The sequence below is a fragment of the Gracilinanus agilis genome, chromosome 1, assembly GCF_016433145.1.
Source record: "Gracilinanus agilis isolate LMUSP501 chromosome 1, AgileGrace, whole genome shotgun sequence".
Classification (NCBI taxonomy): Eukaryota; Metazoa; Chordata; class Mammalia; order Didelphimorphia; family Didelphidae; genus Gracilinanus; species Gracilinanus agilis.
This window is the reverse complement of record NC_058130.1, coordinates 95,202,868-95,227,728: the sequence shown is the minus strand read 5'-3', so window position 1 is coordinate 95,227,728 and position 24,861 is coordinate 95,202,868. Positions and strand designations below refer to the sequence as shown.

Here is a 24,861-nt window from a genome sequence, read left to right as displayed (position 1 = left end):
ATCAGTGGCACATGGTGAAAAGAGCCCTAAGTCCAGAGGCAAGAAACGTCAACACTTGTTAGCAGTTACCCAGAGACAGGGACAGGGATGAGATGGCCTTCAGGAAACTTGACCCAGGAGATGGTTTTCTCCACTGGACTTCCCATTACATCTCAGAGAGAGTCTCTGAACATTCCAGTCTAATCTTCAGTGGGCTCCTCTGGCTTAACTAAGAATATGCAGACCCCATGGTCTACACTCTACATAACCTACCTTTCCAACTTTATCTGGTCTTTCTCTCCTCTAGCTCTCCCCACCCACATACTCTGCGCTTCAGTCAAAGTGGACATTCCTCTGTCCTTTGAATATCCCCTGCATCCCCAACCTTAGCCCTAACACCATTGCCTTTGCTACATCTACTTCCTAGGCCTAGACCATCTTCCCTTTCCCTCTTTGACTACTGAATTTCTACTTAGTCCACCTTCAACACCCCCCCCCCATCAAAAACCCATGCCTCCATGAAGCATTTCTTGCTTCCTCCTTGGTAATGACTTCCCCTTTGGATCTCCCATAGCCCTGAATTTTTTACCTGTCTGGATGCACTTATCAAGTAACAGTACATTTTGTCTCACTGTGTCACTGTGTTTGTCTCTGATCCCAATTAGATTTTTCAGCTCCCAAAAGGGAAGAACACTATACCTCAGAAGCATTTTGGAGGGTTCAAGTCCCTGTGTGACCTTAGAGAAGTCACTTCCCTTCCTCGGACCTCAGTTTTCTTATTCATTAAAGCAAAAGTTTGGATTAGATGAGCTCTCAGACCCCTTCCAGCTCTAAATTCTATTATTCTATAGATCATGAAACTTGGTATTTCCTCCCAGAACCTTACCACTGAATATGGTACCCTGTATAGAGTAGACACTTAATAAATGTTTATTGTTAGATTGAGGGTGAAGGGACCAGCTCTGCCACCTGGACTAATTTAATCATTTAGGATTCAATTTCCTTATATGTAGAATGAGAAGGTTGAATGGGATGACCTCTGTGGGCCCTTCCAGCTTGAGATCTATGATCCTATGAATGGTGAGCATGCCATTCACCTGCCCCCTTTCCCCCATCATAGTGAGACCAGGGATCAAAAATTTCTACAACATGTCACCATCATTCACAATCAACAAACCCATTCTTTTTTTTTAACCCTTACCTTCCATCTTAGAATCAATACTGTGCATTGGTTCTAAGGCAGAAGAATGGTAAGGGCTAGGCAATGGGGGTCAAGTGACTTGCCCAGGGTCACACAGCTGGGAAGTGTCTGAAGCCAGATTTGAACCTAGGACTTTCCCTCTCTAGGCCTGGCTCTCAATCCACTGAGTCACCTACCTGCCCCACCCCATTACAATCTACACCGAGAAAACCATGTTAATGAAGAATGTATGTGACATGGGTGGATGGGGATATGATTTGGGATGTAGACTCTAAACGAGCACCCAAGCGCAAATATCAATAATATGGAAATAGGTCTTGATCAATGACACATGTAAAACCCAGTGGAACTGTGCATTGGCTATAGGAGGGGGTGGGAGGAGGGGAGGGATAGAATACGAATCCTATAATCATGGGAAAATGTTCTAAATTAATTAATTAAATAAAGATTTTAAAATTTAAAAAAAAAGAATGTATGCAACCCTGACTATAACATGAATGGGTAGCCCACTGGGTTAGTCCATCACCATATGCATCTTGGACAGGAACTACAAACAGGCAGTGAGTTGGGCCTGGAGCTGAATAGGAAGATTCAGAACCTTCAAGATGGATCTCTAAGAGGTCATCCAAAGCCATTAAATGCAGTCTCTCCCTAAACCACAGTCTATGACAACCCCAACAAAGACACGTAGCCTTTGCTGAAAGACTTCTAGTGAGGTTGCATTTACTGCCTCCCAGGGCAGCCCATTCTGGTTCTGGATAACAGTCATTGTTGGAGGTTATATGAGGCTTTATGTCAGACCTGAACCTGTCTTTCTCAGGCTGGCTTTCACTGATTGAGTCTAGTCCTGTCCTCTCGGGCCAAGTGGGCCAAATGTAACCTCTCTTCCACATAACAGTGGTTCAGATACTTGAAGGCAGCACTCCTATCCTCACTTATTTTTTTCTTCTCCAGGCCAAACATTCTCAGGTCTTTCCTTTGGGCAAGGATTCAAAGCCTTTCACCATCCAAGTTACCTTCTTTACTCCATAGGTCATCGGTGTTTCTTAAAATGTGATGCCCAGAATTGAAAACAAGACTCTGGGGTTTGACCAAGGAAGATTCCAGTGAGGAGTCCATCACTCTCTCTTCTGGGCTTTGCAGTGTTGAATCTGATTGAGTTTATAGTTCACTAAAACAAAGAATCAGGACAGCTAAGCTGCACAGTGAATAGAGTGCTGGGCCTGGAGTCAAGAAGACTCCTCTCCCTGCAAATCCAGCCTCAGATACTTCCTGTGTGACCCTGGGCATGTCACTTAACTCTGTCTCAGTTTCCTCATCTGTAAAATGAGCTGGAAAAAAGAAATGTATTCCAGGGTCTTTGCCAAGAAAACCCTAAATGGGGTAATGAAGAACCAGATACAATTGGTACAACAACAAAAAACAATTTTTTTTCAGATGAACCATTATCTACCATAACTCCCCTTCATCTTGTGAATTTCTAAACCCAATTATAAGAGCTTATCCTCATCCTCATTAAATTTCATCTTATTAGAGTTCTGTACAGTATCCTAAGCTGTGAGGATCTTTTCAGAGGCAGCTAGATAGCACAGTAGATAGGATGCTGGACCTTGAGTTGGGAAGACCTGGGTTCGAATCTGGCCTTAAATGTTTCCTAGCTATGGGATCCTGGGAAAGTTATTTGATCCCAATTGCCTATCCCTTGCCACTCTTCTGTCTTAAAATTGGTACCAAGATAGAAGGCAAGAGTTTAATTTTTTAAAAGATCTTTTGGGACCTCAACTTTGTCATCCAGTCTTTCCCAGGTCTGTCACTTGCAAACTCAAAATGCATACCATCTACATCTACATCTTAATATAAAATGTCAATAAAAGGGATAAGCAGCATAGGGCCAGCAACAGATTCCCTGGAGGATGCCAATAGAGACCTTGCAGGTTGACTATCCTCTATTAATGACTAATTTTTTTTGGGGGGGGGGTAGCATGGCCTAGATAGGACATTCAGTTTAGAGTTAAAAGGAACCAGTGACCTCAATAACAATGGTGGTGGAGGCAGCCCAGAGCAAATTACTAACAGTGGATACTATATGAAAAGTGGAAAAGAAGGGTCATATTTAAGAATATGTATACCCAAAAAAGGAAATGAGCTGGTCACATGTCAAGAGAGAATCTGGGGTGGCAACTAGAGAGCCAAGCCTGGAGACAGGAAGTCCTGGGTTCAAATTTGACCTCAGACACTTCCTAACTGTGTAAACCTGGGCAAGTCACTTAACCCCTGTTGCCTAGCCCTCCTTTGAACCAATGCATCGTATTGATTGCAAAACAGAAGAAAGCATCTGGATAACCCAAGCATTGCACTGGTAGCCAGGAAACAGTAAAAGATTCAGAGCAGGATGTCACCTTGGCACAGTGCACAGGAAGTATTGGATCTGGAGACAGAAGACCTGGGTTCTAGTTCTGTCCCTGCTTCCTATGTGATGTTGGGTAAGTCCCTTGACCTCTTCTGATCTCCCTTTCTTTATCTGTCAAATGAGAGGCATTGGCTAGATACCCCCACTAGGATTTCCTCTAAATCTGTGATCCTCTTTCCCATGTATGGGTTGGATTCCCTGCGGAGCATTTTTTGGAAAACATAGACAATGGGTTGAAAAGACCTCAATGGGCTAAAGCCTCTAATGGCAGAGGAAATGGCCACATCTATGAAATCTAGGAATCCTTTGAAATCCTGGAGTATAGAGTGTTAGAGTGAGAAGAGGTCTTAGGGTCCAGCCCCTTCTCTGATGTAAGAATCACTTGTGAGCACCTCTGCGGTCTCCCCTTTGCCCTAGTGTTCCCAGGGATGGGGAGTGCCCTGCTTCAGGAGACAGTCGGTTTTGTTTTGGGAAAGCCCTCACTAGTAGAAAGTTCTTCCTTTTATTGAGCCAAAATATCCTCTGACTTTGACCTCTTGGTCCTCTTAGCCCACTTGCAGAGTCCTTTGACTCTGGACACAGCCGTCTTTTTCCTGCGCCATTCTGGTCCCCCAGTCCCCTTCGGAGGTGCTTCCCTGCACCTTAGCGTCCTGCCTTCTTGGGATTCTCCTCAATTCGTCTCTTTGGGTTCTCGACTGCTCTCTGGGGGCCCGGGATTTCAACTTGGGTGGGTTAAGTGTGAATACGCATCCGCGTGTGGTTGGAGTGGGGGTGGGGTGGAGGTTGGGAAGGGAAATTTGAAGGCAAGCAAAGGAAAGAACGGCCTCTCACCCACCCCCACCCCCACCCCCACCTCTTTTCAGGCTGGAAAACAGAACCCCTTGCTCCTTTCTTCCCAGTACCACCACTGGCCCCTGGCCCCTCAAAACGGATGTGGTTCAGTGGCTTGTCCACCTTCCCACCTGTCCATCTGCCCCGGCCATCCCTCTGGCCGGAGCCTGCCAAAAAGTGAGGGGGAGGAGCTGGCGGGCGGGGAGGGGTGGGGGTGGTCTGGCCTTAGTGTCCCCAAATCCAGGTTGTGACCCTCGACCCCCGACCCCCGGGGACGAGAAATTGTTGCCACTCGGGCCCCTGTTCTCGGGCTGGCCGCCTGCCTCCCTCCCTCCCCGGTATATCATTAACCGGCCGCCAAGGGGGGGGCGCTGTAAAAGGGGCTGAGGGGAGACCTCGGCCCGCACCCCGCTGGGCCCGGCTCGGAGCACAATATCCCAGTGACGACGAGATTAAGCGAAAGAGAAAAGTGAAAATGCTGTTCGCGATTCACACGCCCTTTAGATTGTTTTATTAAACCATTTCAATAGGGATTTCCCCTCGCGCCCGACCGCCGAGCGGGGCCAATGCATACTTGCGGGTTGCTATGACTTACTTGCACCAGCCTAATCACCGGAGAGGGGAAAATTCATATAAAATATCTGGGCCCATTGTGGGCCTAACGCGGCGTGACAGTGCCCTCACAAAGGCAAGATTCATCAGCCCCAGCAGGTAATAAGGACGATTTGCCATACCAACTGGGCGGTGGACGGGGGGAGCGGGCAGCAACAATCCGCCCACTGAAGCCCACATTCCTCTCTCAGGTGGCTTTCGACAATCCCTTTGTCCCCGGAGTTACTCCTGATTACAGAATACAATCTTGCCCCCCCCCCCAACTAAAGGGCCCCCCACCCCACCTCGGCCCATTCCAGTGGCCTCCTCGGCCTCCCTCCTCCAGCCCTGTCATGCCCTAAAGAGGATGAGGACTGTTTAAGAGAGGGATTTAAAGACAGAAAAAACAGATCGAATACTAACCTTTGGTAGCTGTGGGGACCCTACCGGGCACCTGGCAGGCCAGAAGGATTCCCCCTTTCCCGAGAATTGGCAAAAAGGCTTCTAAAAGGGGAATGAAACAAAGCTGCTGGACCAGGTGCCAGGGCAGCTGGAGTCCAGTCCCCAGCTCTGCTCCTGATTTGTTGTGTGGCCCTGAACAAGTCACATCCCCTCTCCTTTTCATAATATTGACCCTTAACCAAAACATGTCTCCCTTACAACATTCCTTGACTCAATGCAGTTCAAAAAAGCATTTATTAAGTCCCTACTATGTGTCAGACACCAATGCTAGGTGTTGCAGTTAAAAAGACCAAAAATAATCCCTCCTTTTTTTAAAATGAGATCCGGCCAGATGGTCCCGAAGAGCCTGAGAACTCTAGTGTTAGAGGCCTGTCGGACCCATTGGTAAACGGTCCTGGAACAGACAGTGACTGATTTCGTGTCAAAAGAGCCTAGGACTCTTTTACTTTCCTCATCTGCCAAATAACTCTTGTCTTTCCTCCATCATGGGCCTGTGGTGAGGTTCCCACAAGATTTGGAATGAAGGAAGGTATTGAAAACTGAGAAACTTCATAGGGATGCCGGGGTTTAAGTCCCATTTAGGGAACCAGCATCAGTCATTCCTTCCCTTCATTCTGTTGAGCTGATCTAGCTCTGGAAAGTGAGAGTCTGTTGTATTTTCCTTTTAGAGCTCTTACAGTTATTAAGTGCGTGATTGTAATTTGGAACATGCATAATAAATCTAGCACAAGCTCCTGGCTATGGTATGAACTCCTGTTGGCCACAGATCTCACAGAAGCCTCTTGTTAGTAGAGAAAGCTCGTGGCGATAGGACAGATATCGAGAAAGAAGGCCTTCAGAGTTGTCATCTTTAGCTGTTTGAGAGATTACAAAGTGCTTTTTTGCGTGGTGACAAAAATAGTGCGATACTGTTATTCCCATTTTTAACTTGAGAAAACTGAGGCTCGGAACTTACCCAAGAAGATCCAGCTAAGACATTTTCACTGGCTCTGTTAGTACCACCCGACACCCAGAGCTCAGGATAAGGAAAGGACTTAGCCTGAATGTTTCTCCTTCTATAGATGATTCCACATTAGTTTCTATGCCCTGAGAAAGTCAGCCCTGAATCTCCCACCAATAACTTGCTTCAACACTTCAGAATGTTTCCTTGTTGTGGACACAGATCTCAGCCCTCCCCTTCCTTGGCATGGGGTCTTCATGAACTGCTTTGGCTGAAAAAAGTCCATTCCCTGATTACCAGGCTTCTGAGGATGAACCTCTCCCTCTCTAACCAGGACAGTCCATGGAAGACTGATTCCTGGCCTGTCCTTTGGCTTTCCAGCTTAGGAGAGCCCACTGGCATTTATACATTTTACGTTAGTAGGAGTCTCCTCACTTGGTAATTCCCTCTATTGGTGTCAGTCCCTATTCATAATCTTTGTATTCCTGGTACCTGGAAAAGCACCTTGGATACAGTTGGTGCCAAACAAATGCTTATTGGATTAGATGGAGGTGTCAGAATTTCATATTCTGATAGAGCTGTAGTCCTATCCATGTAGATACATCCTTTTATTTTTAAACCCTTACCTTCTGTCTTAGAATCAATACTAAGAGCAGTAAGGGCTAGGCAATGGGGGTTAAGTTGACTTGTCCGGGGTCACACAGCTAGGAAGTGTCTAAGATCATATTTGAACCTAGGACCTCCTGTCTCCAAGTCTGCCTCTCCATCCGTTGAGCCACCCAGATACCCTCAGAACACTCTTTAACAGTGAAGATTATACACCATCTGTGGCTTATCCTGTTTGAGATGCTGCTCCTTCCTCCCTCTCCTCATCCTCAGGATATTCCTCAGGTTCCTTAACATTGGGTTTATGCCATTGGAGCATGAATGCTAAACATTCCTATTTCCCTCAACTGACTTTGTATGTTTTGATCGTGACAGGCTTCCCTTCCCTGGTCACTGCCCTCTGAATGGTCTCCCAGCTCATGGCTAGTTCGAAGCATTTGATTTGTGTCAAACTGGGAGGAAGGGGCAGAAGGGGTGATCCTGGTAGAGGCGAGCCGACTGATAGCAGGTAGGGAATAGGAAATCCATAAAACACACACACACACACACACACACACACACACACACACACACACACAAATGCAAAAAGCCAGGCTTTGGGGATGGCTGGTTGCCCAGTGGCAAACAGCCTTACATAGTCTGAAAACATCATTGTGTAGAACCCAGTGAAATCACAAAGAGATCATTTTCCTTCAAAAATACTCTCTGTGGGGGCAGCTGGGTAGCTCAGTGGATTGAGAACCAGGCCTAGAGACTGGAGGTCCTAGGTTCAAATATGGCCTCAGACACTTCCCAAGCTGTGTGACCCTGGGCAAGTCACTTGACCCCCATTGCCTATTAAAAAAAAAAAAAACCACCCTCTGTACCAGCTCACATGTTTTACTCACAGGTGAACACTTCAGGCTTTCACTCAAAGCCTATTGACTCCTTACTTTACACGCAATCCTAACAAGTTTCATTTCATAGAATCTCAGGGCTAGAATGACCTCCCTGGTCCAGAATCACTTTGATAGTATCCCCAACAAGGGCTCTACCAAATGACCCGGATTCTACAAGTAATAAACAGAAAGAACCAAAACTGAAACTGATCTCCTTCTACTTTAGGCCACCTCCATTGGTTTCCTCTCATTGAACCATAATCTGCCCTTCTACAACTTCCCTTTGCTCTCACACTCACCATTTTACCTTTTCTCTCTAGTGGCCCCTGTTGGGGTAGCCTTTGGACAGTTCTTCCATGCAAGAGGCCACAGCCTCCTCCCATCCACCCCATGCTCCTCCAGTGCCTTTGAAGCTCCTCTGCAGCTCTATTTCTTTAGAGGCTATGGCTGTCCATAACTCAAAAGCAGACTATGGATGTTTGAGAAATGAGCCTTCGTTTCAGGGAGACTCGGAAGAACAAGGAGCAATTATCAGTAAGAACTGACCACTACACTCTCATTGCAAGGACCAAACTTTGAGGTCTGCAAAGAACTTTCCTCCCAACAACCCCATGAGGCAGGTTGTAAAATGACTGGCTCCTTAAGGTCCCTCTCATCTCTCTGTGGTTCCCATTTTACAGATGTTGAAATGAAGGCTCAGGAGGGGAACTCGTTATAACTAATAAATGTCTGAGGCTGCGCTGGGGAAGACAGGATACAGATCACTAGAAGGACAATCTCCTTCACGATTAGAAAGATTCAAAAAGAGAATGAACTATATAGCAAGGAGTAAAAAAGGCTCCCAGCTAAAGCACCCTCAGGTTTACAAAAGCCTCCTCATGGCCCTTTCAGTTTCCTATTTCCATTTGTTGGTGTCATTCAGTCATTCAGTTGTATCTGACTCTTCGTGGTCCCATGGACCATAGGTCTCCATGGGATCTTCTTGGCAAGGATGCTGGAGTGGTTTGCCATTTCTTTCTCCAGTAGATCTCTTTGTCAAGCAATCAGATGTTAAGTAAGTGATCTGTCCAGGGTCACCTAGCTAGGAAGTATCTGAGGTCAGATTTTAACTCTGGTCTTCCTGATTTCATATCTAGCACTCTATCCACTGAACCACCTAGACAGACAAAGGTTAGGTGACTTGCCCAAGGTCACACAGCTAGAAGGTATCTGAGGCTTGATGTGAACTCAGGATTTTCTAACTCCAGGTCCAGTGCTCTAACCACTGAGCCACAGCCATCTCTCCATGTTTCTTTACTCATGTTTCCACATCCAGCCTCAATACCACAGTTAGTCACTTTAAAGATTGGGCCTAGAAAGCTTGGGCCCCTCCATGCTGACCTTCAGCTGAGTTTCCCCCCACGGTTAGATGCCTCTGTTCCCTTCTACAGGAATCCTCGGGCCCTACATCTCTTCTTTCTAGTGCCTTCCCTCTGCTGATCCTTGCTGATTTATCCTGTGGATATCTGGTTTGTCCATCGTCATTCACATGTTGTCTCCCCCATAAGATTTGAACTCCTTGCCCCCAAGGACTATCTTTTCGCTCTCTTTGCCCCCTTGGTGTTTAGCACAATGCCTGGCACATAGAAGCCACTAACTAAATGTTAATTGACCTTCTGGCCCAACCTACCCATTTTACAGATGAGGGAACTGAGGCCCAGCAAGGGAAGTACTACAGCCTAAGAAAGAAATACAGATAAGGGGTAGAACTAGGATCTACTTCACATCTGGGTCCTTGATACTGCCCGACGAGCCTTCTCGCCTGCACTTACTCTCTTTTATTCCCCAAACCCACATCCAGAGTGTTTCCTTCTCTCCAGTCAGTGTCCATCTGGCTCTCCTATAGACTGACCGTCTCCCACTAGTCCAAATGAAGCTCATTATCTTCTCTTCCTCCGCCCCCCCAATTTAATCCTAACTCCACAATTCCATTTATACAACTTCCATTCATTCCCACCTCCCCACTCTAGTCCTTCTGTTACTAGCAGCTTAAACTATTGCATTGTCGTCCTAATAAGCCTTCTGAGCTCCACTCTCTCCGTCCTTCAAACCATCCTTTCTACTACTAATGGGATAGTCTTTCAGATGTTTAGAGCTGGTCATCTGTCCTCTACTCAGAAATCTTCAGTAGCTCCCTGTTGCCCAAAGTTCAAACACCCTTCCTTGGCATTCAAGGCTCTCTATGGCTTAGTGCCATCTTACATTTCTAGTCCATATTATGTTACTTCTTGCTACTCATCCTAGCTCAAATGAACTACTCCCTAAGGCCTTCCCCATACTATTTTTTCAACCCATCCTTTAAAGGCTAAATGTTGTATCTTCCATGAATTCCCAGGTCTCACCATATACCCTACCATACACCCTGCAATAATCCACTTTCCTTCACAAAACATTTTGTTTACATTTCTCTAATTTATCATCTTGGGTTATGATTTTTTTGTGTCTTCTTCTATTAGACTGTAAAAAAAAAAAAGGCAAAGACTATACCTTATCTAAACCTTCTATCTATCCCAGTTTTGTGTTATGACAACAACCCTATGAAAGATAGGTTATTATACCCATTTTACAGATAAGAAATCTAGTAGTCAAGGAAGTAAGAAGAGTTGCCCCAGGCCACACATCTTTTTTCTTTTTTTAAACATTTACTTTCTGCCTTAGCAATGACTCTAAGACAGACATGCAAGGGCTAGGCAAAGGGGAATAAGTAACTTGCCTAGGATCACACAGCTAGGAAGTGCCAAAGACCAGATTTGAATCCAGGACCTCCCATCTCCAGGCCTGACACTCTAGCCACTGTGCTACCTTGCTGTCTTCTGATTACATTTTAATTTGAATTAGGTTTTCCTTGGCCAGCAGGCTAGGTGTTCAGTAATTCTGATCTAGTCCTACCTTTCCATTTTACAGAGGGGGAAACTGAGACCCAGAGAGCTCAAATGCCTTCCCCAAGTTCACATGAGCAATGAATAGCAGAGGTAGGAGCTAAAACCAGGTCTTCTGACTCCAAAACCAGTATTTGCCCATTGCTCCACAAAGCTTCCTGTCTTATCTCCTCTGCTAAAATGTAAGCTTATACTGTGTGACCCTGGGCAAGTCACTTGATCCCCATTGCCTACCCTTACCACTCTTCTGCCTTGGAGCCAATACACAGTATTGACCCCAAGATGGAAGGTGAGGGTTTTTAAAAAAAATGTAAGCTTAAAGACCATTCCTGAGAATCCTAGAACTCCTGGGATGGAAGGAAAGTCAGAGTTCATTTGATGAGCCATGAACCGTCCATCTCCCTAGACTATCCCCAAATAGTAAGTAGCTCCCAAATGCAGGGTTTTACCTCTTTCTTTTTTATTTTTTTAACTCTTACTTTCTGCCTTAGAGTCAATACTATGTATTGGTTCCAAGGCAGAGGAGTATCAAGGGTTAGGCAGTAGGGGTTAAATGACTTGCCCAGGGTCACACAACTAGGAAGTATCCGTTTGAACCCAGGACTCTAGACCTGGCTTTCAATCCACTAAGTCACCTAACTGCCCTCCAAGGACTGTACCTCTTTCATGACAACTGAAAGAAACCCCATTTATTAAACATGCTCTATGCCAGGCACCAAAGTGAGAATGTCCCTGCCCTCCAGGAGCTTCCATCGTCATAGGGTAGAGAATATATATTGAGGAGTCCCAGAGATGATGAATGGAGCCCTAAGATAGTCAATTCCGTGCCTTTTCCAGCAGCAATAATTTGATTTGTTCCCATTAGTCAGCACAATGTAACAGTGATTCGATGAGAGGAAGCAGGATGTATGTAGCAGTAGGGCAGATGACCAGCTGCCTTGGGAAGCCCCAGTTTCCTGGTCAGTGGCAGAAGGGAATATCAAGCAAGGCCTGAGCCTGACTAGATGGTCACTAAGGAGCCATAATCGTGGTATCCTCCTTGAGTCCTCATTCTTCCTCACTCCGCACATCCAGTCAATTGCCAGAGTTTGCCCTTTCCAACTTCTATAACCTCTCTCACACTTGACTCATTTTCTTCTTCTGTTATAGCTAGCTGGGTAGCTCAGTGGATAGAGTACCAGTCTTAGAGCCTGAAAGACTCATCTCCCAGAGTTTCAATCTGGACTCAGATTCTTTTTTTTTTTTTTAAGTTCATTTATTTATTTATTTAGACTTTTTTTCCGTGGTGGACTCAGATTTTTACTAGCAGTATGACCCTGAGCAAGTCACTTAATCCTGTTCACCTCAGTTTGTCCTTATCTGTAAAACGAGCTGGAAAAGCAAATGGCAAATGACTGCAGTGTCTTTGCCAAGAAAGCCTAATTGGGGTTAGAAAGAGTTGGACACGACTGAAAAATGACTAAACAATTTCTAGTATTATTTCCTAAATTCAGGCCCTTTTTACATCTCGGCTAAACTCTTGAAATGGACTCCTCACTGGTCTCCCTGCTTTCATTTTCTTCACACTGATGACAAAGTGATTCTGTTTATGCATAAATATAGCCGTCTATTCTCCTGTTCTATAACCTCTAGTAGATTCTTTTTGCCTCTAAGATCAAATATAAATTCCTCTTTTTTTGCCTTTAAAACCCTCCCAAACTGACCCTAACTTACCCATCCAGCCTCATTGGACTCCCCCCTTAAACATGGCACTCCTCTCTTCCATCTCCATGTCATTGGACGGATCCCCCTGCCCCATCTCCGCCACCTCCCATTACGTGGAATAGATCCCCTTCTCACCTCCAGCAATAGAATCTCTCTCTTCCTTCAAGAGCTCAGGTTAAACACCATCTTCTTCTACATGAAGCCTTTCTTTACTCCCAACCTCTCACCAGCTGCCGATGCCTGCTTTTACTAGCTTTTATTTCCATCATCTTTCTGTCTATCCTTCCTTGTATTTCTACATGGACTTGTCTCCCCAGATAAAGTAAGCTCCTTCAGAATAGAACTTATTTCATCCTTTGGATTTGCATCCTCAGTTCCTAACCTAGTGCCTAGCACACAGGAGGTCCTTAGTCAAGGCTTATTGATTATTTGGTTAACTGATAAAATATAGAAGGTTATCTGAGTTAACACTCACTTGTGATCACTCACAAATCAGGTCATTCCAGTCCCAAGATCGAGAATTCCAAGGACAAGCCACTCACATCTTGGATACAGAGACTCTACAATCATTGATTCCTACCTACTCTAGGCCTGCCTATACAGATCATCCCAGCACCAACCTCTATTTGACAATCAGTAGCAATGGGGAACTCACTACCTTTCCTTTTTTTAAAAAAATTTTATAAATTAAAAACAAAATTTAAACTTTTTTTTTCAATTACATGTAGAAATAATTGTTTTCTGGCATTTGGCATTTCAGATTTTCTTTCTCTCCCTCCCTCTACACCCTTCCTGAGGTGGTAAATGGTCTGTTATAGGTTATACCAGTGCTTTCATGCAATACATATTTCCATATTCCCCATGCCATGACAGACATATCACACATACAATAAAAAGTTCATGAAGGAAATAAAGTGAAAGGCAACAAGCTTTGATCTGCAATCAGATTCCAACAGCTCTTTTGGCTGTGGATAGCATTTTCATCATGAATCCCTTATCATTATCTTGGAATCTTGTTCTGTTAAAAAGGGTTTAGTCCTTCCTAGTTGATCATCATACAATGTTTTTGTTACCGTATACACTGTTGTCCTGGTTCTGCTCACTTCTCTTTGCATCCATTCAGAGAAGTCTTTCCAGGTTTTTCTGAACTCATCCAGTTCATCATTCCTTATGGTGCGATAGTTTTCCATTACAACAATATACCACAGGTTGTTCACACGTTCCCCAAGCCAAGGGCAACCCCTCAGTTTCTAGTTCTTTGCCACTACAAAGAAAGCTGCTAAAAATATTTCTGTTCAGGTAGGCTCTTTTCCCCTAACTGTGATTTCTGGGATACAGACCCAACAGTGATATCGCTGGGTCAAAGGGTATGTATATCTTTGTGGCCCTTTGGGCAAGAACTCACTATCTTTCAAAGCAACCCATCCCATTGTAAGACAGCTCAAAGTGCTCAGAAGTTCAGTTGGCAACATCTTCATCAGGAAGCTTTCCCAGAGGGCAGATGTTTCTCCTGAAGAAACAGTTGATATTTTTTCTCCTTAAACCCTGTGCGGAAAAAGGATAAAGCATGCCTTTGTCTAAACCAGGGGCTGGTTTAGACTTATGCAATGCCCGGAACATGATTCTGAGCTCTTCATCCAGGACTGTCCCATCAGCAAAATTAGGAAAGAGGTGAAATTTACCTTTGTCACCCTCCTACCCCACCCTCCCCATCTTCCCCCATCTCCCCACCCCTGCCCTTCCCGTTTTTTTTGAGTCAGCTAATCCCTGCTCAGGGATGCCAAAACCCAGAATGGTATCATATAAGGGCCTTCCCAGTATTTTAGGGCTTAGAGCCAGAAAAGTCTCAGAAGTTATTTAGGTTGACCCCCTCATTTTGTGGACAAGGAAGTTTAGACCCAAAGAGGTTCATTTGGCTTACCTAGGATGAGATGACTAAGCATCACAGTGGATACAGTGCAAGGCCTGGAATCAAAGAGGTTCATCCTTCTGAGTTCAAATCTGGCCTCATATACTTCCCAGCAGTGTGATCCTAGGCAAGTCACTTAACCCTGTTGGCCATCTATAAAATGAAACTGGAGAAGGAAATAGCAAACCACTAGTATTTTTTCCAAGAAAACTCCATATGAGGTCACAAAGATTTGGACATTACTGAAAAACAACTTAAAAGGTACAGAGGAAATAATTAAAATTATGGAAAGTAACACTTTAGGATTCCATAAAGAAAATATCTTTTATTTCCTTATTTCCATCTTTGATTAATAGGTTAGGAAATACTATAGGTATAATTTTCCTAGATTCCAGAATTTTTTAAATTTAATTAATTAATTAATTTAGGGATTTTTTTTTGCCATGGTTACATGATTCATGTTCTTTCCCTCCCCTCCTCTCTTCCCCTCCCATAGCCAACAAGCAATTCCACTGGGTTTTACTTGTATCATTGATCAAGACCTATTTCTATATTATTAATATTTACAGTTGAGTGATCATTTAGAATCAATATCCCCAGTCATATCCCCATCACCCATGTAATCAAGGAAATGTCTTTCTCCTGTTTTTCTACTCCCAGAGTTCTTCCTCTGAATGTGGGTAGTGTTCTTTCTCATAAGTCCCTCAGAATTGTCCTGGGTCATTGCATTGCTGCTAGTACAGAAGTCCATTACATTTGATTTTACCACAGTGTATCAGTCTCTGTGTACAATGTTCTTCTGGCTCTGCTCCTTTCACTCTGCATCAATTCCTGGAGGTCATTCCAGCTCACGTGATTCCATAAATTTTGAAAAAATCCCTTCTACTATTCTCACAGACAAGACGGAAAGATTGGAGCTGATAATTATAGTTTAGTGGATTTGGGACAGGCTGAATGCTAGACCCAAAGTATAGTCATGAATGGCTCAATTGGCAATTTGGAAAGCAGTGTCTCTACTATAGTGCTCCAGGGATCCACCCCTAGGCAAATGGCCTGATCCTGGGTACCAGTTTTATCAATGACTTAAATAAAAGCATCAATGGCCTGCTTATTGGAATTGTAAATGACACAGTTGGGGAGGATAGATAGATAGATAGATAGATAGATAGATAGATAGATAGATAGATAGATAGATNGGGGAGGATAGATAGATAGATAGATAGATAGATAGATAGATAGATAGATAGATAGATGGATAAGTAGGTAAATAGGTAGACAGACAGACAGACAAAGAGATAGATTTCTCAAGGCATTTCTATTTTAATGAGGTAATGCAACATATAAAAGGAAGCTGAAAGGGGGGAAAATGAGTAGAGGAGGATAGTATAAAAAATCCTGAGAATCAGAAGTCCAGACTGGAGAAGAATGAAGACATGGTGGGCTTGGGCATCTTTCCTTAAAAGAGAGGGTCTTAGAGGAACCAGCCAATCAGAGCCAACACAAGGCTTTTGGAACAGAGGATTCTTCCATGGTGGGAAACACAACTTCCAGAGTGAAGCTGTTTCTGTAGCATTGTGGAATCAAGAATATAGTCTGGAGATGGACATCATTTTATTGGTATAGCAAACTCCCAGTGAAGAAACTCCCTCAGTCAATACAGATGCACCTTCTCTGCAACTTAGAGACTTAGAGTTTTAGAGAATTAGAGAGTTGCCTAGTGCCAGAAGAGGCTGAGTTGTCTAGGGAACCACAGCCAGTAATGGTAGAAGAAGCAGTTATTGATTTATGCTAAGCTTGTGAGTCACTAAAACCTCTAGATCTTTTTCAGATAAACTGCTAGCTAGCCATCCAAGCCTTCGTCATCATATATTTGAGGTTGATTTTTTGAACCCACATGTTAGACTTTACATTTATCCCTGTAAAGAAGCATCTCAGTAGAGCAGATTGGAGCCAAGAGCAGATGAAGTCAAGTCCTTTTTCTGAGGCCCATTCCGACTCTGAGTTTCTGCCCAAGTCAAACAGACAGTATATGTCAGAGACCCAACTTGAGCCCCCATTTTCCTGCCTCTGTCATTGTTTTTCAGTCTTCTCAGTCATGTCTGACTCTTCAGAACCCCATTTGAAGTTTTCATGGCCAAGATATTGGAATGGTTTGTTATTTCTTCCTCCAGTTCATTTTATAAATGAGGAAACTGAGGCAAACAAGGTTAAGTGACTTACTCAGGGCCACACAGCTTATAAGTATGGGAGGCTGGATTTGAACTCATGAAGATAAATCATTCTGATTCCAAACCCAGTGTTCTATGTGTTGCGACACCTAGCTGTCATGACTTTTTTTTTTTTAACCCTTGCCTTCTGTCTTAGAATTGATGTTAAGTATTGGTTCCAAGACAGAAGAGTGGTAAGGGCTAGGCAATGGGGATTAAGTGACTTTCCCAGGGTCACATAGCTAGGAAGTGTCAGAGAACAAATTTGAATCCAGGACCTCCCATCTCAAGACCTGGCTCCGAATCCACTGAGCCACTTAGCTGTCCCTGATTGTCTTGACTTTGACTAACCCTCTATTCACTACTCTTCTCTGTGTCTGGAGTCATACATCAATCTTCTACAAGGCAGAGTGTGATACGTACAAAGGAGTGACCCTCACAAAATGCCATGAAAATTTTCAGGAAGGAAAGATAATTGACAGTGAGGGTTCCTAGGATCATAGCTTAAATGTTCAAAGAACTTTAGAAGCCATCGAGTCCATGAAAAAAGTGACTGAGCATAGGACTTAGGGTCCTAAAATTCTCTGAGACAGTACTCAAGACAGAAAAGGTTCTTGGAGGAGATGATATCTGAAAAATGATGAAGGAAAAGAGATTCCAAGAGGTGAAACAGGAGGGAGGGAGAGGGATGGCCATTCTCAGTATGGGTATGTAGACAGACACTGGAGAGGTCCAAATGAGAAGAGAAGTCAGGGCAAAAGCTGATTTGACTGAAACATATAGTCCATGAAAGGGAATAATTCGGCTGGAAGGGCAGGTCGAAGCCAGATTTTCAGGGACCAGGAAAGAGCATTTTTATTTAAGCTTCTAAGCAATAGGGAGCCACTGGAAGTGTTGTGTTTTTTTTTGTTTTTGTTTTTGTTTTTTTAGCAGAGGCATGGCATGGTCAAGTCTTTTCATTAAGTTTAATGTAGCAGCACTGTGAGAGAAAGTAGAAAAGCTAAGTTGGGAGGCTCTTACAGGCAGTCCAGGTAAGGAGTGGTGGTGGTGGTTGTTCAGTAGTTTTCAGGCATGCCTAATGCTCTGGGACCCCATTTTGAGTTTCCTTGGCAAAGATATTATACTACTTTGCCATATCCTTCTCCAGCTCATTTTATAGATGAGGAAGCTGAGACAAACAGGGAAGTGACTTGCCCAGGATCACCCAGCTATGAAGGGTCCAAGGCTAGATTTGAACTTAGGAACTTAGGAGTCTTCCTAACTCCAGGCCTGTCGCTGTATCCACTGTACCACCTAGCTACCTTGAGAAGTGATTATGGTCTCTCTATTCTAGAGTCATGGCAGTAGGAATGGAGAGGAGGAAAGCAAATGGTAGATACTTTGTGGAAACAGAATCAACAGAAGACTAATGAGCCAGAGTGGTATAGTGGATGGAAGGTGCTGAACTTAGAAGTCCTGGAGTCAAATCCCATCTCAGACACTTGCTAGTAGCCCAATCCTGGGCATGTCACTTCATGTCTCCTAGCCTCAGTTTCCTCATCTGTAAAATGAGAGAATTAAGCTGGATGGTTTCTAAAGTCCATTCCAACCCTGACTATGTTCTCTATAGAGCATATGACTGGCTGGATGAGGAAAAGGGGACACAAGGAGACTGAAGAGTCCCAGATGACTGAACTTTTAAATCTATTGGGAATGGAAATATGGCAGAACAAGAACAAATAAATAAATAAATAAATAAATAGAGAGATAGGTAAATAGATAAATAAATAAATGAAGAAGACAGGAGTGGGAATATGGTGAAGCCATTAACAAAAATAGTTAACAAAAACACTAAAGTGAGAATTAGAGGAGGTGTTTGTTTCAGGTTAGGATGAACTGAGTAAGCCAAGGTGGCCAAGAGGCATCAGCTGAAGGCATGGCATGACCCCTGAGAAGTCAAGAGCCCCTCATTTGGACAGAAGAGATGCCAATCAACCATCCATGAAAGGATGAAAAGAGTTTCAAGTTCAGACATCAGAAGGAACTTACTGAAAGAAAGAATGGAAGAGTGAGGAAGTAAAGCTAGAGCCTCTTCTCCCATGGTCTGGTCTATGAGGGACCTCAAGGAAATCAGCCTGGGTACAAATCGAAATGAAATCACATCTTTGCTCTCTATCTTTTCACTACTAACTGTGTGTGGGCCCTGCCTCCATGGTTTAGGAAGACTGAATAAATATAATTTTAACTTTTAAAATCCCCTTCTTCCTGTGGTTGAGATCAGTGACCCCAACAAGCTTAAGAACTTTAAATATGTAGCTTGGAGGAAGGAGCTCTCCTTCCAAGCTGGACCGAGGCTACTTTGCCTAAAGGAGAGGCCTAGATAATCTCAGAATTGATGGGGAGAACCTACCTCCAAATGAGGAGTTTCCTCTACCCTGCCCCTGTCAAGTGGCCATTCAGCCTTCACTTGACCTCCAGCAGCAGCAAGGGCTTGCATTTCCCCTGATTCCACCCGGGGACAACTAATTGTTAGTAAATTCTTCCTTACATAAGAAAAAGTCTGCATTTTTGCAACTTCCCCTCCATTTTCTTCTAATTCTGCCCTCTGGGCCAAGCAGAGTAAGTCTAATCTTTCTTCCACATGACAGCCCTTCAGATACCTGAAGACTGCAATCCTGTCCCTGCCTAAGGGGCTGCCCTCACCCAGGTGAAAAACTGTGAAGGAGCTGTGATTTGTCTGGGTAGCCAGAAACTAGTCATTATGGGGGCCTGGAGATCTCACCCAGGGCCTAGGATGGGCTCTGCTCAGGTCCAGGGAGAGGAACCAGTCTGGGACTTGCTATGTGGCCAGAACTCCCACTATGCCCTCTCGCTTCTCTCTTTTGCCTCTGTGTGGACTTTGTATTCAAGGCTCCCTTTACAACCTCAGCCTCTGCTTAGAAACATGGAAAGCAAGATGGCCCGGGTGCAACTTCAAAGATCTGTGTTGTGTGATTCCAGTAGCCCCTTTACAGATAGGTCTGCCCCAACTGCCCTCTACCCCCTCCCCCATCAGCCCTGGATCTGTCCCCAACCTCCCTTGTCTCTCTCTGCCCTCCACAGCCACCAGGGAGTCAGCCTTTGTCCACGCCATTGCCTCAGCTGGTGTGGCCTTCGCCGTGACCCGCTCCTGTGCTGAAGGCTCAGCTGCCCTCTGTGGCTGCGACACCCGCCACAAGGGCTCCCCAGGTGAAGGCTGGAAGTGGGGGGGCTGCAGCGAGGACGTGGAATTCGGCGGTATGGTGTCCCGGGAGTTCGCCGATGCCCGAGAGAACCGGCCTGATGCCCGCTCGGCCATGAACCGCCACAACAACGAGGCAGGGCGGCTGGTAGGTGGAGGCCTTGGGTTGGCCCCTGTGCCAGCCTCCTCCCCACAGTCCCCTTTCTTCTTTCCCCCAACTCAATCACCCTTGTCTCTGTCCTCTTATATCCTCCACAGGGCTTGTTACCTCCATCCTGACCCCCCCCATTTCCCCTAGTCCTTCTACTTCCCTCAGTTCCCCCCAACCTTCTCCTCACCACTCCTTCCTTCTACCTCTCCCTCTTCTCTCAGTCCCCACCTCCTACCCAGTTTTTCTGTCTCCCTAAGTATTTCACTTTTCTCTATTACTTCTCTGTTTCCCCCTAACAGTGCCCCCTCAGTGTCTCACAAGACCAGAAGGCTGTCTTAAGCGACCTTCCTTAGGTCCCCAAGAACTCTGAAATCTACCATTTGTCCTGTTTTCTTGACCCACCCTTAACTCCCTTAGCCTCCATGACTCAGTGGGGAAGAAGGTGGAGAGGTGGTCTCTCAGGATATGTTTACTGGTTGGCATTGCCTCTGCCAAGCCTCTGCTAGATGCCACCTCTCCTCCCCAGCCCTCGACATGTCCTAATCGGACACTAACAAGTCCCTCAGATCTGGCCCATGAGCCTTGAACCATGAGCAGGTAATGGAGGCAGGATAGTGGAGTGAATAAGAGAAGAGAGAAATGAAGGGAGTCATTGGGTCAGTCAGAGCTTGACTTGAGTGGCAGGAAGATTTGGAAAAATATGGTCCCACCCTCCACTCCCCAGAATTCTCTTCAGGAAGTCCCTCCCTTGAATTTAACTAGCTTTGGGATTCCCATCCCAAGCCCAGACTGAGGGAGGAACCCGCCTCTGGGCTCTCCCTGCATTGGTCACCACTCCCTCCTTGGCAAACTGAGTCTCTACCCAGAGTCAAACAGCTAGATAAATCCCTGGGCAGGCTCTTAAAGGATTAATACATCAAATCATTGCATTCATTGAGCCCCTGCCCTTTGTTCAGTGATACCATAGGAGGGGTAGGGAGAAGGGAGGAAGCAGAAGGCTGGCTAACCCTTAGCCTAGTTGGGAGACCACAACCGCCTACCCATGAAACAAAGGATGGGATGAGAAAGGGTACCAGAAAGGATGGGACAGTTTCATGGGAGCTCAGTGGAGGAGGAGATCCCCAAGGGCTGAAGTGGTCAGTGAAGGATTCTCAGAAGAGAGGGGACTATAAAAGGTGATGGCTCCCTGCACCATGTCCTCTCCATCCTAACAAAGTAGGACCAGGTGTCCCGTTCCACAAACAGTTATTGGCTTCCTGTTTGGGCAGACACTACATGTGCTGGGCCCTGAGGAACACAGAAAGGTGAAACAAGACACCAGCTTGCTGTCCAGGAGCTTAGAGTCTTCTAGTCGGGGAGTGTCAAGGTGTACCCTAGAAGGGACAGACTCCTATCTCCAAGTGGAGGGTCATAAGGCCATTGACCTGGAGCTGAAAGGGACCAGAGAGGTCATGGAGTCTAATCATCCCCACTTCCTATTTTATAAGTGAGTTGACTCGGGTGGCTGGATGGCACAGTGGATAAAACACCAGAACTGGAGTCAGGAAGATCCAGGTTCAGATCTGGCCTCAGATACTTCCGAGCTCTGGGACCCTGGGCAAGTCACTTAACTCCATTTACCTACCCATTGCCCTTCTGTCCTAGAGTTTAAAAGATTTAAAGGATAAAAAATAAACGAGGTAACTGAGATAAGATAGAATTACTTGCCCAAGGTCACATAAGGAGTAACAGAACCAGAATTTGACACACACACACACACCCCACCACCACCACCACCACCACCATTACCCTAATCCTCTGATTTCCAGTCATGAGCCCTTTCAACCTTTCAACCACTAATTTCATAGAGGAGGAAAATAAGGCCCAAGTAGGTAAAGAAAGTAAAGAAACTGGAATCACAGGATTCATCACTGAAAGGGACTTTAGGAAAGATTGAGTCCATCTCTCCTCCCCTCCCCCTCACATTTTATAGGCTGATGTGTTTTTCCCACTATAACACAAACCATCAAGTAGTAGAGTTAGGATTTGAACCTAGGTCCTCTAGTTCCAAATATAACATTCATTATATTTTCCTGTGCTGCCACAGTTGTGCCTCAGCAAGTGTTGGGTCTGAAGTAGAAGGCTCTGTAGGGCAATGTGGACAACAGAAGGTGTATAAACAAAGTTAGAGAGCCAGGAAAGTAGATGCATTTATAAACTGTTGCATCAGCCTAAACTAAATGTGAGGAAGGGTGATGCAAGTGGAAAGAATGCTGGAGTTGGAGTCAGGAGGACCTGGGTTCAGATCTTGGCTCTTCTACTTCTTATTTGCATAACTTCTGACAAGTCATTGAACCTCTCTGGGCCTCAGTTTGCTCATCTGTAAAATGGGGGGAGTGATAGAGAAGAGAGGATTAGACTAGACAGCTTCTAAGGTCCCTTCTAACTTGTCATTCTGTGATCACTAGGAGTTACCCAGTTTGACTAATGAAGGACAAAACTAGAAAGATCAGTCAAGACCAGACGGGAACCTTGAATGCCAAGTCAAAGAGTTTAGACTTTATCCTTTAGCCAAGCTGGGAACCTCAAAATATTTATAATCAAGGGGAGAGTTAGGTGGCTCAGTGGAAAGAGAGCCAGGTCTGGAAATGGGAGATCCTGGATTCAGACACTTTCTAGCTGTGTGACCCTGGGCAAGTCACTTAACTCCAACTGCCTAGCCCCTGCTATTCTTCTTCATTGGAACCAATACTTAGAATCAATTTTAAGATGGAAGGTGAAGATTAAAAAAAAAAGAAAAAAGGTTTCTGCTCAGAGAAGTGTGACAATAGTTATGCTTTTACAAAGATTCATCTGGCAGCTGTGTTCAGGATGCACCAAATGGAAAGAGAAAAGGCAAGGAGGCCAGGTGGGAGGCTGGTGATGAGGCTTGAGTTAAACAGGGGCCAGAGGGAATAAGAGAAGGAGGAGGAGGATCTAGAAGATGCTGCAGGGCTAAAAGCAACCAGACTTAGTGACAGCTTAGCTGTTGTGGGGTGAGAGGAGGAAGAGTCCAAGATGATTCTGGGACATCTCCAGCAGGGAAATGGAGGAACAAATTGCAAGGGACTGAAATCACAATTGGCCCACTTTTCTTTGGAAGATGGGGAAAGAGAGAAAAGAAGGCAAGTGAACTAGTCTACAATAGGCATAAATGGCCAGCAGGTAAGGGCCCGTGTCAAGGATGCAAAGGAGCAAGAAGAAACAGTACTTTCTAAGAGTTTGGAGGTGAACAGAAGGAGGATACAACAGTAGCTTCAGGGAACATCAGGGTCAAGGAAAGAAAGGGAAGGCCTGGAGATGGCTCTGGGAAGCAGTGAATGAGCCAATTAGAAGGGGAGAGATCCAAGATCCAAGTCCCTGCAGGCCCAGAGAAGAGGAAGGGAGCTTAATATAAAACAGCAAGGACTGTGTTCAGACATAAGACAAAATGTTCACAGTCAGGAAGCTCTACCCTGGAACAGGATGCCAGGCAGAAAGTTAAGGGAGTCAGGAAAAGGAATCAAAAGAGAAAGATGGATAATAGCATAATAGCTGGAATGGCCCTCCAGGTGACAAAGGAGAAAACTGAAACCCAGGGAGGCAGGCGGAAGTGACTTGCCCAAGGTAATAGAGCTAGTGTAATAGAGGCACAGGTATACAAGCCCCAAATACAGCACTCTTTCCATTGGTTTGGAGTTCTCTGAGGCCAGAGAAGGGAAGTGACTTGCTCCACAGCTAATAAGTAGTAGAAGTTAAGAACTTGAACTCAGATTCCCCTAAATCAAAATCCAGCACCCTTTCCATTTTATCTCAATTCCTCCATTTTCTTTGGGAAATAGGGGAAGAGAGAAAAGCAGGCAGAGAGAGCTCTTGGTGGACTGGTCTAGGACAGAAATAAATGGCCATGGGGAAGGGACAGGATCCTGTGGGACTTCCCCAGAGAAGACGCTTTGCCAGTACATACAATCCACCCTCTAACCTCTGCTGGGATCCTATTGCTGTCCATCCTGCCTCCATCACCACAATTAAGGAAGAGCCAGAAAGAAGCCTGACCCTGGGTTCAAATCCTCACCGTGTGTGAGGATTTGTGTGATTCTGAACGAACCACCCCACCCTGTGTGCCTCAGTGTTCTCCTCTGGCAGATAGGGGTTCGCCCCGGTGGCCTCTCAGACCCCTTCCAGCCCCTCAGTTCTGATATCCTGTCTTCTGCTCTCACTAGCCCACACTAACACACGCGGCCCCATCCCCCACCCCCTCAGGGCTCCGCCCCCACTGATGCCCTCCCTCCCTTCCTCCCCTTCCAGGCCATCATTGACCACATGCACTTGAAGTGCAAATGCCACGGGCTGTCGGGCAGTTGCGAGGTGAAGACGTGCTGGTGGTCACAGCCCGACTTCCGTGCGGTGGGCGACTACCTGAAGGACAAATATGACAGCGCCTCGGAGATGGTGGTGGAGAAGCACCGGGAGTCCCGGGGCTGGGTGGAGACGCTGCGGCCCCGCTACAATTACTTCAAGGCCCCCACCGACCGGGACCTGGTCTACTACGAGAGCTCGCCCAACTTCTGCGAGCCCAACCCCGAGACGGGCTCCTTCGGCACCCGGGACCGCGCGTGTAACGTCACGTCGCACGGCATCGACGGCTGCGACCTCCTCTGCTGTGGCCGCGGCCACAACACCAGGACGGAGAAGCGCCGGGAGAAATGTCACTGTGTCTTCCACTGGTGCTGCTACGTCAGCTGTCAGGAGTGCACCCGGGTCTACGACGTCCACACGTGCAAATAGACGCGGGCCGGCGCGGGGAGCAGGGCAGGGGCAGGGACGCCTTCCCCACCCAGACCAGATGAACCGAGGATGCCTCTTGTCCTCCCTCCC

At 45.6% G+C, this 24,861-nt stretch overlaps 1 protein-coding gene across 1 annotated transcript in view; it reads left to right on the top strand.

Annotated features, from left to right (window-relative positions):
• WNT3A (Wnt family member 3A) overlaps window positions 1–24,771 on the top strand; it is a 136,485-nt gene extending 111,714 nt beyond the window's left edge. Inside the window, exons 3-4 of the mRNA XM_044677000.1 lie at window positions 19,718–19,983; window positions 24,292–24,771. Coding sequence (XP_044532935.1) covers window positions 19,718–19,983; window positions 24,292–24,771 — 746 coding nt within the window. The remainder of the gene's footprint in view (window positions 1–19,717; window positions 19,984–24,291) is intronic.
• Window positions 24,772–24,861: the final 90 nt, after the last annotated feature.